The sequence below is a fragment of the Python bivittatus genome, unplaced genomic scaffold (assembly GCF_059951505.1).
Source record: "Python bivittatus isolate LINGU-HERP-01145 unplaced genomic scaffold, Pbiv_v1 ctg000220_np1212, whole genome shotgun sequence".
Taxonomy (NCBI): Eukaryota; Metazoa; Chordata; class Lepidosauria; order Squamata; family Pythonidae; genus Python; species Python bivittatus.
Genome location: NW_028277048.1, coordinates 8,045,736 through 8,061,119, shown reverse-complemented (window position 1 = coordinate 8,061,119; position 15,384 = coordinate 8,045,736). Strand labels below are relative to the sequence as shown.

The following is a 15,384-nucleotide window of genomic DNA, read 5'->3' as shown; positions in this document are numbered from 1 at the left end:
CTACACGCTTTTTATTTGTTATAGAAATCCAGGAATGGGGAATCTTTCTTCTGTTAGGGGCAGAACATGAAAAGTTCTCATTCCAATTTACATTCCTCAGCTGCTATTATTACATATCTTTCTTGCCTGAGATGTAAATTGACAGCATCCCACAAACTTTTAAAATTAGGCCAAAAACTACTGGTAGATCACAGTAGTACTAAATTGTGGAATCTTTAATTTTAAAATAACAATATACATAACATTTGTAAGTGCCTTTAGTTTTATAATAACTTGGCATATTCCTACAAATTCCACTTTTGTTTAAACAGGATCTAAGAAACCAACTTTTCCCATTTAATATGAAACAGATTGGGGGTTCATGAGTATAGATCTATATATTTACAAGGAAAGGTGTCACTAGAATATCAATATATACTGAAGATCTGGCTATGCAGAACTGTACTGAATGTTAAATAATGTGCTTATAATAGTGCCAAATCTAATTAAGCTATTTTGAAATTATTCTTGCATTGTTTAGTGTGATTTGCTTGCAATGTAATGCTTCACAATGTTTTTTACCACAGCAAAACATGTTTTAAAGGAAATGGGTTTTCAAATAGGAAAGATAGATATTTGTTTCTAAGATTCAATACTTACATACTTTTATAAAAGTTATATAGAAGTAGTTTTGAGCTCTGCAAAAGTATGTTATTGTGTCCTTAAATATAGTGCTTATCTCAGTGTATATAAATGGATCTAAATGAACTGAGATAATATTTAACAATAATAACCTATCAAAATAAATTTACTATCCATGGCCCATTGTATTATAAAAAATAAAATTATGCAAAACATGCAGATAAGCAGCGCCTTTAGATCTACATTTCATGAAAAGGTAGAACTGCAAGTGCTACTTAATTACAGCATAAAAGTCAGAAAAAACGACTAAGTTCTATCTATATATTTAAATATAATGTGCCAAGGACCAAGAGAACTGATTATCTATCAAGACTAACATAATCAATACATAGATTGCAAGCAGACCTATCTTGTTATTTCCTGGCTGATCTAGTGACCCTTAACAGGCCTTTCTCTCTTAACCAGCAACAACACTAGGAACATTACCCAGGCATTTGAGGAAATTGCCTGTCAGTCCCTTGTTTTAAAAGTCTATCATTTACTGAAAAGCCAACAAGTATTTCTGCTGTCATAAAATTGTACCATAATGCATGTATGAACTGCCTTTTTTGTTGTTGAAGCCCATTCCAGAGGCTACATCTGTGTCAACAGTGACAGCTGGAAGCAATGGGAAATGCCAGAGCTGTATACATTCACTCTCTTTTCTTTCACACCCTACTTGGCCCATTACCAGATCAGTCAAGCAACCTTTACTCTTTCTTTACTGACACATTTTACAGGTCAAAATGAAAGTTTTCTCATTGATTTTCTTCTGTCAGACAAGAAAATGTTTATCACATGTAACATTGCCAGGTTTTGTGTTGCAGCAATTGTCAACAGATAATTAGCGGACTGGGTATGGGCAAACACATTGAAGGTCCTTTTATTTAATCATAATTACTGGTAGATACTCTCTCAAACTGAGGTCAACCCTCTCCACTTAGATTTATTGCAGCTTATTTGTTTTTATTAACCAAATAAAACTTATTGATCCTATGGAAGTTCAATTGTTTTTCTTAAAATTTGTCTGGAGGTTATTGGTTTATAAATTTCTCTTAGCATATTAGTATTTTATTAGGCTCTTAATTTAGTTTTGAACAGTTAAATAATTTTAACTTTAATCAGTTAAACTCATATCACTGATACCTCATTTCAGTTTACTCTTATTTTAAAGATTGCACTTATACCTTTGATTCCACTTATGCACCCATCATCTTTCCTTGGTTTTTAATTTTTCTTGTATTTTATACTTTCTGTTATGAAGTTCTATTAATCACTGGCCAATGACTGTAATAAATTGGTATGATTGATTGATTTCACACCATAAAGTCTGCTGAGGAAGAGACTGATCTTTATTGTGAATTTATTACTTGTAAAAATGGATTTTAAGCTGAGGGCAATTAAAATTAGTCCAAGACTGCAAGTTGCTGTCTCCTGCCTTAATTTTTTTTTTTTTTAATCTGCGCTCAGTCGTTACCGACTCTGAAGTGATTGCTTTGGACAAGTCCTTTGCAGTTTTCAAGGCAAGGTGTTTCGGAAGTGGCTTGCCAGTGCCTCCTTCCTAGAGCAGAGCCCAGCTGGCGAGCGCAGGAGGCGGGGTTTCCGTTGCTTCGCACCCTTTTTTGGCGCACGCTGTTTTTCACGCTTACCGGCAACTGCTCCCGACTCCTTTTTGCAAGGCGCCGCCAGCATTTTTCCTCTCACCAGAGTGAGAGTACCCATTTATCTACTCACGTGAGTTTTCGAACTGTTGGGTTGACAGGAACTGGGGAGGAAACAGGAGCTCACCCTGTTAACGCGAAGGCTGGACTCGAATCGCTGAAGCGTCGACCATTTCTGGCCGGCAACTTTCAGTGTCATTAAGCCGCTGCGTCCCCCTCCTGCCTTAATACACATCTAAAAATCAGTACATCAGAATGCACAAAGCAGCATTCATAATTGGCGTTTGCAATAGACTGGGAGAAAAGAAAGAAAGATTATATATTCAAATAGTAAACCATGTTCCATGGGTTCAACTAAATCAAAAGGTGTTTCAGAATCTCTAGTCCTTCATAGCTCACAAGGAACTGCTACCACCCAACACTTAGGCACACACTGCACCGATCCAACTCTCTCTCCTTTATTTGCATCTTTCAAATTGCTGGAACAGCAAGTGGGTCATGAGAAAGAAACCCCACCCAACCTGATCACGAGCAGCATCAAGTCCCAAACACTTGAGTTATTATAAACAGAACTAATCACAAGAACCACAAATAAATAAGGACAAGGGGAGAAGAACTACTTGGAATACAGCAGAATGGGTGCAAAAAAGGGATCTGGGTAAGGCAAGGGGGAAAAATAATTGACCAAAAATGTACACCACTTTACATTACAAGGTAAGGTTATTTCTGTCCAGTAGAAATGCAAAGGGAATGGTGGTTTTCTCTGAAGAGATACAGCCTCAGCAAACCTCAGTGCAGATAGTCTCAGCAGTGTGCAAAACATAGGATGTCCATCTATCCAGTATGAAAACTATATCTCCATTTACTTACAGTTTGTCTCCAGGAATATTAGGTTGAGGAGAGAAAAATAAGGAGGGGGATGTGAGTGAGGAAGCAGCTATACAAGGTAAAGGCCTAGGACCAAATAGAATTTAGTGCATCGTGTTTTGGATTGGGAAGATGAAATGACAGATGGAATGGGCAGAATATGGGGGTACACAAGCTGGCCACTTTTTTGATATGAAGATGCACGTGAACTGGCCACTATTCTGTCTGGGGCACAGAGATGGTAGGCCCCTTGGGGTCATCAAATCGGTCCATAGTCTTGAGGCTCATGACCATGTGGAGGCCATAGGTGAAGATAGCAACAAGAAACAATGAGGTGAGCAAACCCATCCAGATTCCAGGAGAAAAGAAACCAGCACAGTCACTAGCATCAGAAAATGTTTCATTTGTCAGCTGGTAGCTTTGGATCTGCAGGGACAGAGAAGATTGTATTAGTGCTACAGGCTGGTTTAAATCTCCCTATATCCCACTATATTCCCAAAGGGATATTTACAAAGTCTGCCAGAAGTCAGAGGATGTGGGAGAGTGGCCTTGATCTCTGGCTGCCAATCACAGAAAGCAAGTAAAACCCATTCTCCTCCCAAATACCAGAATAATTGATTAAAAAGAAAGTTGGTCCATTGATACAGGGACAAAATGGCTTATTTCTGGAAAAGATGGACAGCTTGGTTTTACAAAGGACTAGAGCTTTCTGTTAGAAACTTCCCACTGTTTCAAGCCAACTAGAATATATTCTCCCCACTCAGCATACCTGAAAATTCATGATCGTCAGTTTCCACTGGGTGGCATTTTTGGCAGGGACCAAGATGCCCCCCAGAGATGGTTCACTGCTGACACAAGCACAGCTGAAGGAGTAGTTGGTAGGGGCCGTGATTTGGGTAGCGTTGAAGACAGCAGGAGGGTATCCAGATCTGACCAGTTCCACAGTGTGGAGGACAAACCAGTCCCGCTTAGAAATGGGATAACTGGCATTTGTCATTTTAAATCTGCGGTGGGGGAGGAGAGAGAAAATCAAGACAGGTGCAAAAAAAGAAGAGCAAAAATATGTAAAAATAATCTGGAGTAGTTCTTTAAAACCTTAGTAACCTTTCTACTCACTTCCATCGTAGTCCTCTGGGTCAATGCGTGAATAAAACTAGCCCCAAACTGCCTAGCAGCGGCAGGTTCCATCATGCATCACTATCTAATATCCACTAAAACAGCTTGTCTTCCATTTTAGATGAGATTTCTAAAAACCCCTTAGGGTTTTCATCAAGCCTTAATACTACTGCTAAAAGAGAAAGGTGGGCTGGCATCTTTCTGTGGCTGAGGATCACACTTAACATTTATTTGAGGCGGGGGAGGAAGAAGGGCTCCAGTGGACAGGGCTGGCTCATATATGTGGACTGGACCAGGATGTTCTGCTCTTTGCTTTTTGGAGGAGACTCAGTGGGAAGCTCCACATTTTAAAAGCATTAGACCTATTTTAGTACTTAAGGGAGTGTTTCTACATTATTTCCCCTTCAAAATGGTGGGTAACCATGCCACTGTCTTTTGGTTACTGTAGTGAAAAGGGCCTTTAAAAGTGAAGTCCTGAGTCAAGGTGAACTCCTGATGTCCACACAGTTTTCTTGGAAGCCATGGGGGCTGGATAAAAATAATTCAAGGGCTCTCTGTGGCTGTGAGACCTCAGGTTAGCACTCTAGATCATAAGGTCAGCCCTGGGAAGAGCTACACACAGACAAACTCTAAGCAACAGCACCCCTCATTCTAGAATATTAACCAAAAAATCCAGCCAAGCCCTTTGATGCAAACGGAACCACAAGAAATAACCTCTCATGCTTTTAAATGCCAGGCTTAAACAGTATGCTTGGTATCCCTTTTTATATATATATATATATATATATATAGAGAGAGAGAGAGAGAGAGAGAGAGAGAGAGAGAGAGAGAATGGATCATTACTTTTTAAAAAAAGGTATCAAATTTCAGATCTGCTGTAGGTAGAGAACAACTTGGTGATTTAACTCACAGACTGAAAAAGACAAGCTTACAATTGGTAAAATATATGCTGTTCTAAGAACAGGATCTGAGAAACCGTGCCAACTTTACCTGATTTCTAATAGTTTCCCGCCTATATTTGGATATTTCAGTAGCAACCTATTGAGAGAAAGCAAAGTTAGTTATACTGGGGTTAATCAGCCCCAAACTATACATTCTCTCTCCGTACTTACTAAAGATTTACATAATCTCCATGTTTAGCCAGTGCTGTGCAAACTTCAAGTATGATTCTACTACGCCAACCTTGAATTTGGTACCACCTACAAAAATCCCAGAGGACTATTTCCCCAAAATCGTGTGTGTGTGTGTGTGTTTAAATCTCACTCATAGTCTGTAAAACCCGAGAGAAACTTGGGGACAAAATGCAGGCAGTTGTGGATGCAAGGCAAAACGGAGCAATCCTAATGACATAGAAAGGCAGGGCTTCAGGATCCTCCACACGCCATAACTAGCAGAAGCAGAATCACATCAAACACGTAAATGTTTACCGATTGACATGCCAGCTTGAATGATTCAAAGGTGAATTCCATTATTTGTAGAAGTGCACTCAGCTTGGTCCTCCACACCCTTAGCAGCCAGCAACCTCCCATCCCACCTATACACACTTTCCTCAACGACAGCTCACATTCTCCCTCATCACACCCCACCATCCTCACAGCCCTCGCCCCAACTCACGTAGAAGCATTGAGATTCCAGGCAGACTTTTCCGCATCAACTGTGGCACCAGGGCCAAACGTTAAGTTGGTTAGGTCAAACTGTGTCTTGTTGATGGTCACTGAGAAATTACTGGCCCAGAAGAGTATTTTTGGGGTCCCAGTTTTGGGGTAACGAAGAGGTGCAAATGCTGTCTCCTTCTGAAGCAGCTGTCGCCCTAGCTTCTCTGGAGCCACATCAGAAACATCCCGGGCAACCTAGAAGGGAATTTTCACTTCTTTATACGCTACACGCATACTATATCCTACAACCAGTGTTCCCAAGGACAGCTTACAAACAGAATTACAATACCACACGTCAAAAACCTCACCAAAAGTCATTTTATCAGAGAATTGAGGAGGAAAAATAAAGGTGGAGAGAACACAGTGGGGCAGAAAAGACTAAGGGAAATGTTCTGTGTTGCAGACAAGGAGAAAGCCACCTCTGCTCTCCAATACAAGACCTTCTCCCAAAGTTGCTATCAAAGTGTAATTTTTATAGCAACAGCAAGGAACAGATTATTAAATATACAGGGAGCCATCGTATTTCATTACTGCCACTGAGTCTAAATGAATTTTTAAATTGATGTTTGCTGGGCTTCCCCATTCTTATAGCACAGGTCCTGGAGCACCACGAAGAGGTCAAGTGGAGCACTTTGCTGCATATCACCCTGGTTTAGGGTACCTCAGAAAGGCCTGCTCTGGAGGACCAGACGGCTGCAGTGGTTAAGGACCTGGGCTAGAAACCGGGAGACCGTGAGTTCTCATCCTCCCTTGGGCATGGATGACTTTGGGTCAGTTGTTCTTTCTCAGTCCAACCCGCTTCACCGGGTCGTTGGTGTGAGGAAAACAGGAAGGGGGAGCGTTATGCACCTTGAATGTCATACAATAAAGCCAGGATCTAAAGCCAATAAATAGGTAAATAAATGCCCCCAGATGTCCACACAGGCATCCATTGTCTGGAAACTCAGCTTTGGAGAAATCAAATTTAGCTCAGCTTCTCTTACTGCTAGCTCTTTTAGCAAAACAATTAATATTTTTAAAGAATCTAAAAAAAAACTTTTGTTACCTTCCTCCTGATTTCACCATTTGTTTGTATATAATTTCATCATCACTGACTATATTTTACTTTTAACATTCGTAATGTAAACCATGTGCCTATTATTAAGCTGTCTCAGACTCAAAGGCGGCAAATTAATGTGGCATCGAGACAATCACGTGTATTCCCAGGAATGGGAAGAGGAGAGTAGGAAGAGGAACTGCAGCGCAATCAGAAGGACTATGTACCCTGGAAGGCCGCAGAGCTGTCAGGATGGCTGTGTAAGGAATATCCTCTGACTGCAGAGCGCTCAAAACCTGTCCCAAGATCTCATCTGCAAGAAGAAATTTTGTTAGAAGAAAAAAGTGGCCCCAGCGCCTCCAATCTGAAGGCTAAAGCCCAGCCATGAATAAACACCCCCAAGCAGCACCACTTGCCTTCTCCAAATCTGGCCCAGTCTGCACATCTGCTCTTTGCCCCCCTATTTCACATGCGACGGCTGCTGTCCCTTGTCAGGGAGAACTTGCCTTGTGACTGCTCCTTCGTACAAGGTAGTCCAGTCAGCAAGGGGCAGACTGCTACAAGCTGTCTACTACAAACTAAATATGAGGCTGACCTTAGAACCAGAGTCCCGCCCCAGGACATTCCAAGCAGATACTGCCTTACTCAGCTCCGCAGGCCCACCCAGAATGCCTTCAGAGGCCGTTCTTCCCCAGTGGATTAAGGTTTTCAAGCTGTTGCTCACCATTGCTGGTCAGAACTTCCTTTGGGGCCATAAGACTAGAGCTGGAGTAGGGAAAAGGGGAGAGAGAAGAAGAGAGAGAACAGACCTTGTTTACAAAAGAGCCTCCAGTCTCCCTTTGTACGAATCTAGATTCTTCCATTACCGTTATCAATGATTCTCTAGTTGGAGAGAGAAATTTTGGCCACCACTTTCAGGAGCCACATTGCTTCTCACTACCTGATATGGAGGGGAGCCCAGATCAACCTTCCAAGACTGTGCAGTGGAGGATGATTTAAAAACCTAGGGGAAGTGCAACATGCATGGGTCTCAAGAAGTATGGGGAAGAAGGCAAGGGGGAAAGTACAAAAGCTGAAATACCCAGGTAGGCTACACAGAGTGAAATAGGAACTGCAGAGTAGGTTGGAGAGGTTGACTCTGGGGGAAATGAATAAGCTGGATCCAAAGCTTGAGGCTGTGCATCCAGAAGAGCAAGAAATGGTAACAGATTGTCTCAATGTTAAGTGTAACGATCAGTAGAATGTTATGTGCTCGTGTAAAGGATTGGAAAGCGGACTGGGGGGAAGGTATGAGAGAGCCATTAAAGAAAAGAAATTACACAGCCCCAAGATAGAGGGAAGTGTGAGAAAGAAATTCAAAATAACCCAGCCTTGGATTAGTATAAGATGGGACAGAGAAAAATTTGGACAGGCTTTCAAGATTGTTGTCAGCCCTTTGAAGTAGGCCAGGTCAAGAAACAGGCATGGCAGGGATTCCAGAAATACTCTTTACTGTACAGCAACAGAATCTTGAAAGCCTGTCCAAGTTTCTCTCTTTCTCCCATTTTATACTAAACAAAATCAAGGCAGAGTTATTTTGAGTTCGTTTCTCCTGCTTTTCTCTTTCTCAGGACTGAGTAATCTTTTCTATAAGTCCCCCCCCCCAATGGCTTGCTCCTTCCCTCCCTCCCTCCTTCCTTCCGCCCTTAATGGCTCTCTCATACCTTCCCCAAGGATGTCAGTACACTCCTTTATTGCCTGCAGCCCTGCAGATGCCTTACTTTTTGCACCCTGCAATACCTGTGTGCACACATGCACAAGCGGGAGGATACTCCAGCCTTAGTAACAAAAACAGAAGCCCTACAAGGCTGAATACCTACCCGGTGGTATAAGGCAATCGCACCATCAGTAAGGCAGGGAGGCTGGCATTGAGCTTCAGCTCCTGCAGAGTGTTCTGGTCCACGTGAAGAGGTGAAATGCCCAGCTTGGCCTTCAAAAAGGCAGGGACAGCACCAGCTGCAAACCAGTCGACAGAGGGAAGCACCAAGGAAGAGGGAGCTGCTCCCAAGGCATTCTGGTGGGAAGACGGTGAAACAGTCAGATCAAGGCCAACAGGATTTCCCGAGGCATGTTGTTAATAGAAGGGCCAGTGCTTCTTCATGATCTTGAGCTGCCGACTGTCCGTCTTTTAGCACTACAATTTTTTGCCTTTCGACTGCCATGTAGCCCATCTCCATCCAAGCCACTCCATGGCCCGAGTTCACTTTAATACTCAGCATTCTAGTCTAATATTTCAGCATTACCATTAATATATCCTAGGAAAAAAGATGTAACTCAAGGATTAAGGGTTAAATGCAGGTTAAGGGTCGTGGGCTAAATGCAGCCTTCCTGAAGTTACACTATAGCTCTTTTAGCCCACTTTTCATTTACCACCAAGATCTGGCGAGAAATCACACCAACGATTTTCAGTGACTGTCTATAAACAGTCTGTGGTTGCACGAAAGGGTTAGGGCTAGGAAAAAAAGGGATAAATGAAACATTTAGCACCTTTTAAAGTTTCCATTTGTAATTTACTGTCTGAAATAAATAGCACTGGGGGAGAGGGCTTTCGTTTGTCATTGTATATTCCAGCCTATTTATGTGAACTCATATGTGGAAAATTGTTGATTATTTTTACATTATTTTGAATTTCGTACACAGTATGAAATGAAAAATGAAAACGGAATAGTAGATAGGAAACAGCCCTTTGCTGGGCCTAAATCTGAATACCTGCATCTCCCCTCTTTAAGTGGCATAAAGAGACTTTATCCATTCACTAGGTTGAATATGTAATTAGATTTTAAGACTGTAGCTAAAATTCAAATCAAGTCTGAATTTTATTCCTTTTCCTTCCTAGAAGCTCAAGACAGCTAGGAAAGCTCTGTCTCCTATTAACATCTTCTCACAGACATCACTTGTGACAAGATTAGCTTGAGAGAGTCTGCAGGCTGCACAACTAAGAAAGAATTTGAATGCAGTTCTCAGGAGATCCTAATCAAACATACTTAAAATAATACATCCCAGCGATCCTGCTGCTTTTTATTATTTAAAAAAAAAAACAACTCCAAAAAAGCTGCTTCTCTTCCTTTCCCGTTTCATTTAATACAGCAGCATGGCTTATTTTTCTGGCTTCCATTCCCTTGCTACCTACCACATGTCTAAAGTGAAGAAACAGGAAGTCGTTCTAGCTTAAAGGACAGCCCAAAAAGGAAAGAAAAAGAAATTCTAGCTGGATACAATGGAAATTTAAAATCTATGACTGAGTTTTAAGATCCTCTTTTTACTACTTCTTGGAAGCAGTGGCCCAGTGGAAAAAACACTTGCAATGAAACCTCAGTTAAGAGAGCCCCATTCAGACTTCAGACACTCAAACTTCCATCCTGAAATGGACAAATCCACTGTGTCTGAAGGAGTCCGGCTGAGGCAGCCAAATATAAATTAATTTTAAGTTGATTTTACTTCATTCATGTGATTTATGACATCATTACACAAATGGAATAATCAGCATAACTTGATATAATTTAAGATTTAACAGACATTCAGGAGTAATGGATCCGCCTTCTTCCCCCAAGTGGCTCATTAAATCAAGGTTTCACTCTATATGTGTGTCTGTGTGTACATATATACACCCACACACATATACAACATACACCCACAAACACATATATATGTTCATACACACAAATACATGCACAGTAAGAGAAAAAGGTGAGCACAATTTACACCTCCCAGTTATTCTCGCTCACCTCCAGATTGGGGAAGGCGCTGTCTGGCTTATTTCCAAACACTCCACCATACGCTGTGAAATCCTCAATGCTAAGCTGTAAGGAAAGGCAAATTCTGTTTTAAACCCAGCTCTCTCTCTCTCTCTCTCTCTCTGGACCACAAGGCTTTTTGCACAGCATTTTTAACATTTTACGTTTTGACAGTAAGCCACCTTGATTTTAGTTCAGACCTACAGAACAGGTCAAAGGAAAAAATGGGCAAAAGGAGCTTTCAACAGAAGACTCTGCTCCGGGTTAGGGGCAACCGACTTTTGCAGCCTGCATGTTTTATTTTCTTGTCATATTAATATGGGAGGGGGGAGGGAGGGGAGGGAGGGGAGGGGAGCAATACCCAACCCTACAAGCAGCTTCAATCAGCACCGGCCAACAAAGACCCTGGTAAGTGCAGTGAAGACATGATGAAATGTCACAAGGTTCTCAGTGAACATGACTAAGCCAAAGCAGCTTCCTTTTATTGCCATGGGCACTCAAGAAACCGGAAGCCTTTTTTCCCCTCACTGAATCCCTAAAAGAACCACAATCAGTATTCAGGCAATGAACTCTATAGCATTAATTAATACTCAGTGGTAAAAAAGTTATTTCCAAAGGATTATTCTACTCCCACAGATTAGAATAGGAAGGATTTAGGAGTCCACATGAACAGTCAACATGCAACCACTGGCAAGAAGATACCCTCATGGCATAAAATTTATTTATTTATTAAATGTGTATGCCACCCATCTCCCCCAGTGGGTGACTCTGGGCGGCTCACAACAAAATATAATGAAGACGCCTGTCACCGAACTTACTTTCTCCTGAAGGAACAGCAGTACATTGTGAGGGCCACTGTCTACTGCTGAGTCCAGTAAAGATGCAAGCTGAGCTTCAGTCACCACATGCCCCTCATGGGGAGCTGCCAAAGGGGACCACAAGGAGCTGTGCTCACAAGACAGAGGGGAAAAAAGAGTCAAAGGAGAAAAGCTACGCTTCTCTTTCACAGGAACTTTTATCTTTCTCTTACAATATCACAGACTTTTTCAGCCTGCTGTCTTCAGGTGTACTGGACTTCAACTCCCACAAATCCCAGACAGCACACTGGCTGGACGTTACAAAAAGTGAAGGCCAACATGTTTGGATGACACCAGTTTGGGGAATGATGTTGATGCAGATAGAACGCATGTGATTAAAATGAGCATTTCGCTCACCACAAGCCAACAGTAAAGCTCTATGAGTTTTTAGGTTCAATATTTGGCCACCTGTTCAGTTTCCATGAAGGTTGCATATCAACTGGGCTCAAGCCCATCTGTGATTCCATATCTGCTCAATGAGGAAATTGCTCTAGCTTGAGCTGCAGCAACTGTAAGATGAGAATAAGTGATAAAAGAGCAAAATAATACATTGTTTGCATCTCTTATCCACAGCCAAGTTTTATTTCAACAAATAAGTCTTTTGAGGGGAGAAGAGAATCTGATGCCAACCATTCCCACCGAATTTCCAAAATATGATTGCTCCTAAGTTTCTCAGAGTCACAAAAAAAGTTATTCAAGACTGTTGAAGTGGAGGAGTAAGTAGAAACCCCATCACATCATCTGTTTTCTTGCATTAGAAGCTACATCCATTTACTAACTGCAATTGGTCACAATACAATTATATCTCCCTAGGCAAGGACAACAACAGAACAAAGGGAAAAATAATCAAATGGGAGAAATGTGTTAAAAAAAAAGGAGAGCAAATTATGAGAGATGTAGCTTCTGGTGGATACACCAAAATGATAATTATGGAAAGAAAAAGGGAAAAAACCAATGTAGAATAATTGTCTTCTCTTATACCCCCAAAACTGGTGGAAATAAACTCTTCTAAGGGTATGGAATGTCCCTTTTCTATACCCTGTAACAGAGATGCAAAAAATCCTATAGCTCTTGAAAAGTCCTCCTGGAAGCACCAAACTTTATTGATTCCTTTGGGAAAAAAGCCATCTTATGTAAATCGAATACTCTGTCCGTGTAGTGTCAGAAATGTCACACTGGGAATCTTGGAACTAAGACGTAATTTGTAAATGACACTTTTGCCAAAGTCAGAATCTCATTGGTAGAAACTAATAATACTGTACTATAAAATACTATAAAATTAAGCTGTTCACTATCTCAGTTCCCTTTAACACAACATCTTTAAAACCATCTTTGCACCCTATTCTGACAACACACATTTCAAGATCTCTAATATCTGAAGCATACTGCAGATCAAAAAGCTACATTTCACAATATTCTTCCAGGTCCATATAGCAAAGGGGAATTTCTTATTATTCCCAGAAATAGTAAACCCCGCTTTGCACAGAGGTGACCAAAAATACACTAAGAGACCCGTTTCACTCACAATCAATAGCGAGAATAGCTAATGACTGAATAATCTGCGATCATGAGACAATCTCACACGTTTCCCAGAATTGCACATGCAGTATAACTGCAGCAAATCAGTGTTCAAGGGAGATACAAATGCATGCGTTTGCAGCTTGGTGGTTTACATCTCAGGGATAACGCGTTTAAAATATCCAGAGCCGAAAGGTGTGGAGAAAGGGAGCGACCCAGAGGAACAAAACAGAATAAAGGCTCGGCTGGCTGTCCACGCAAAGCAATCCCAAACACATCCCTTCGGCCACCTCGATCTCCCATGACTCTAGTCCCCATGAACTCAGCCACGCAGAATATTCCAGAGTCCCACATACCTGTGACTCGACCAAGCCAGCAAGGGCACCTGTCCCGTATGTGCGGCCACCAGCCCCAGGCTCAGCAGCAAAACCCCAAAAACCCGCTGCAACGCCATCTTCCTTCCTGTTCCCTTCGCGGACCGTTCTTCTCCTGCTTTCCCGGCCCGCTGCAACCAATCAGAACCCGGAAGGGCGCTACCGGGCTTGGGAGAATATCCAATTAGAGGTCGGGGCGGGACCTTCAAGAGCCAATGGACATCTCCTTCATGTTGTCCGCCACTTCCTTTCCCGGGATCGGAAATCTCTCCGCAGTTCGGCAAAACTCGATTTTGGCTGTTTAAGGGGATAGTCCCTTTGAAGCCGAGGGTGGCTCAGGGTGATTTTATAAATACGGCCGGCGGCACGGAAGTGGCTTCCACTCAAGGACTGTCTAGGGCTTCCTCCAGAGTAAAAGAGCGTAGACTTTGCAACGTGGTCCTGTTCCCAGGCAGGACCCGTCGCAGGATTTTTTACTCGTGAGGAAAGTGTCATTGCGTGTTAGGAGCCCCTGCCCTCGTTTCCAGGTTGGAAAAAGAAGGAGCTTTTGAAGGGAAATGAGAGGAAGCAGAGCGTAGCCTGTTCTCTTTTCTTAAATTTCACCCTGAGGCCGAGGAACGTGCCTTAAACGTATTCAGAGTACATCCTTCTGTATGTGGAGGATTTACATTGTGCAGAAAATTATATATTCGTGTATAGATAACAAGCGACCTATTTACGTTGATGTTTTGTCTATAGCCCCGAAGCCTTCAATCATTAACCACTGAGTGGATATAGTGGTTAAGAATCCTGGCATGAGTAGGGAGAGGTAGGTTTAAATTTCCCCTCGACCAAGAAACCCACTGAAAGATTTCGGTCTCATAACTATCTTGTGGCTTAACATATCTCAAAATATTGTTGTAATGGGAGGGTCCATGGAGGAAAGAAACCATCCAGAGTCACTCTGCAGTGAGATGGGTGGTGGCAAGTTTGAAATATAAATAAATAATTAAAGTTACTGAATCACTGAAGATGTTACCTAGCCGGGTAATGAAATGTTTGCAAGAAAACCACCAAGCTCAGAGAACCCCAAGGACTCCACAGTTCAACCCTGAGCTACACATATTCTCTTCTATTGGTAAATAAAGTTAGGATAGTAATGAATTAGCATCTGTGTTAGGACCTTTAAAAAACATTGAAATGTGCTGAATATTGGACATCTATTAACCATGCAGACTTTTCAAGGCCACCAGCTAGGCAGAGATACAGTAAGGTATCTCCCATCAACAGCAGTAGCCCAGAGATAGGAAGCATAGCTCTTCAGTTGCCACTAAGATTTTAATTACCGCTTTCTGGCACACATTGAAAGATACTCCTAAGAACTCATTTATTTTATGTATTTTATTTATTACATGTCTACTCTAGCAACCACTGATGATTTTTCATATACCGAACTTTTCTGAATGTAATATCCAGCCCAAACATCCTATTTTGCACATCCTATTGAAATGAATGGAGTTTGTACACAGATGGACAAGCTCTAGGTGGGTTGGGGGGGATGGTCTTTTTCTGCAGCCACCAAAAGCTTATGGGTTGGCTTATCAAGTAGTGAGCTGCAGTGTGAATAATCATAGATCAAAATGTGCTCTTCACCTTGTTATTCCCTTTTTTGATATAGTATGCTGAATTCCTGATACTGTACCTGCATTGCCTAATAATAGATTTACAAAATACTCCAGGCCTGATGTCTGTTATAAAAAGAAGAGGCTGCACTTGTAAATGGAATAACAGTAATTAACCAGTATGACAGAACCAAAGCCTTCAGCAGTCACTATAAAAAAACGGAGGGGGGATTTCCTTCCCACTGTCCCTAATTAACAAAGCATAC

The 15,384-nt window shown here is 41.7% G+C and overlaps 1 protein-coding gene across 1 annotated transcript; it reads right to left on the bottom strand.

Moving 5' to 3' along the window:
• Positions 1 to 2,763: 2,763 nt before the first annotated feature.
• Positions 2,764 to 13,658, bottom strand: ATP6AP1 (ATPase H+ transporting accessory protein 1). Its single transcript, XM_015889923.3, has 10 exons — positions 13,500 to 13,658; positions 11,587 to 11,713; positions 10,760 to 10,834; positions 8,855 to 9,048; positions 7,720 to 7,760; positions 7,223 to 7,308; positions 5,919 to 6,154; positions 5,295 to 5,342; positions 3,958 to 4,192; positions 2,764 to 3,614 (listed from the first exon to the last, which is right to left on the bottom strand). The coding sequence occupies exons 1-10, from the start codon at positions 13,595 to 13,597 to the stop codon at positions 3,405 to 3,407; spliced, it is 1,350 nt and encodes a 449-aa protein (XP_015745409.1). The 5' UTR covers positions 13,598 to 13,658; the 3' UTR covers positions 2,764 to 3,404.
• Positions 13,659 to 15,384: the final 1,726 nt, after the last annotated feature.

Excerpts from the sequence above, each read along its gene's own strand:
- ATP6AP1 (XM_015889923.3), bottom strand. The coding sequence starts at position 13,597 with ATGGCGTTGCAGCGGGTTTTTGGGGTTTTGCTGCTGAGCCTGGGGCTG. Across the intron at positions 7,309-7,719 it reads GGAAGTTCTGACCAGCAATG|ATGAGATCTTGGGACAGGTT; the intron begins GTGAGCAACAGC and ends TTCTTCTTGCAG. Across the intron at positions 3,615-3,957 it reads TGACGATCATGAATTTTCAG|ATCCAAAGCTACCAGCTGAC; the intron begins GTATGCTGAGTG and ends CTGTCCCTGCAG.